The following is a 1,480-nucleotide window of genomic DNA, read 5'->3' as shown; positions in this document are numbered from 1 at the left end:
AACCAATATACGGGTTGGCATATATCAACCGACCGTCTTATGGATGATTAATTTATGCACGCACACACATATATATATGTTGTCTTGGGTTATCTGATCATCAGTTCCGCCAAATGTCATCCATACCCATGTTCATCGACGAGGTCTCGCCAACTACTGTGGCAGCGGTGTTCCCTGGGTAGTTGTTCCTCAGCCCGGCCACAACGTCCTCTTGTGACAGCATCGATGCCAACCCACTCTCAGGCTGAGCCTCGACCATGAGACCCTGATCTGCACCCATATGCATCACCATCTGTTGATGTTGTTGTTGGTGTTGGAAGAGCGGCAGAGGCAGTGTTGGGTTGGCCATCATTTGGTGGTGGTGGTTATTCCTGATGTAGTGGTAATTCATCATAGGAAGCGCCGCACTGCCCATCATCGATGAGCCAGCCCCAACATCGTGCAACTGGTACGAAGAAGCTCCAGGAAACAGCGGTGCATGCGCACATGTTGACGACATGTCATATTCCATGAGAGGAGGCAATGTATCTAAGTCGACAAAGCCCTGTTGATGTTCTGCTCCTGTGTACATTGGCATGTCATATGACAGCGTCACCATCTTCTTTAGTCCGGTGCTCTTATGGAAGATCCTGCAAACCACCCACTGTTCCTACAAACATACATAAATTAAATAAGTACAAATCAACTGTGTTCTGTAGCATGCCCCAGGTGTGACGCTATTGTCGCAGATGCTGATCACTTTTTCATTAGCTGCTCATATTTGGCACATATCTTGCATAACTTGGGTATTTAGGTGCCCCTGTACTAGTGCCCATCTCAGGAATTGGCAACATAGTGACTCCGCTAAGACTCGACTCCAACTTTTGGACTCGGTCAACCTTTCCATCCTTTGGAGCATTTAAGACATATATGAAATGCCATTACATTCCATGGTTGCATTTACTCATCTTGGCCTACTAGTATGAACATTATCTATGATTTGTCTCTTTTGACCCATACGTTCAGCGTACCTACTCAAAAGGAGGCCGATGTGTCATGGTGGATGTACAAAAGGCCGATGTGTTATAATTTTCCTAAAACTAAAAGCAAAAGGAATTAAAAAATAAAGCAAAAAACAAAAGAAAATAAATAATGCAGAAAACAAAACAAAAAAATGGAAAAAAATAAAAATAGCAACAATAAGTAAAGAAAACAAAAAACAAAAAAAGTGCCCCCTACTGGGCCCCCACGGCCTGAATACGACTTGAATCCCTAATTTGGGCCAGGATTCAGGCCCGCAGAAGGCCCAGAAGGCCCATCGGGCAAAGCAGTAGCAAGTAGGCCCATAAGCCTGCAGTTGAGAGGAGTTCAAGAGGGGAGCGGCAGTGGGGCTTATAAACCACTGCGCTCCCCTCTCAACTAGCGAGGTGGGACTAAACTTTGGCCCCGATGCCGGCAGCACAGGGGCCTTTGGTCCCGGTTGGTGGTACCAACCGGGACT

At 46.3% G+C, this 1,480-nt stretch overlaps 1 protein-coding gene across 1 annotated transcript; it reads right to left on the bottom strand.

The window, feature by feature from the left end:
- Positions 1-815, bottom strand: LOC119339817. The gene is made up of 2 exons (XM_037611720.1): positions 768-815; positions 1-649 (listed from the first exon to the last, which is right to left on the bottom strand). Exons 1-2 carry the CDS (start codon positions 813-815, stop codon positions 101-103), a joined length of 597 nt encoding a protein of 198 aa, XP_037467617.1. The 3' UTR covers positions 1-100.
- Positions 816-1,480: the final 665 nt, after the last annotated feature.

The sequence above is a fragment of the Triticum dicoccoides genome, chromosome 7B (assembly GCF_002162155.2).
Source record: "Triticum dicoccoides isolate Atlit2015 ecotype Zavitan chromosome 7B, WEW_v2.0, whole genome shotgun sequence".
Taxonomy (NCBI): Eukaryota; Viridiplantae; Streptophyta; class Magnoliopsida; order Poales; family Poaceae; genus Triticum; species Triticum dicoccoides.
Note: the sequence above shows the minus strand (reverse complement) of the source record. Positions and strands in the feature narration are given on the sequence as shown.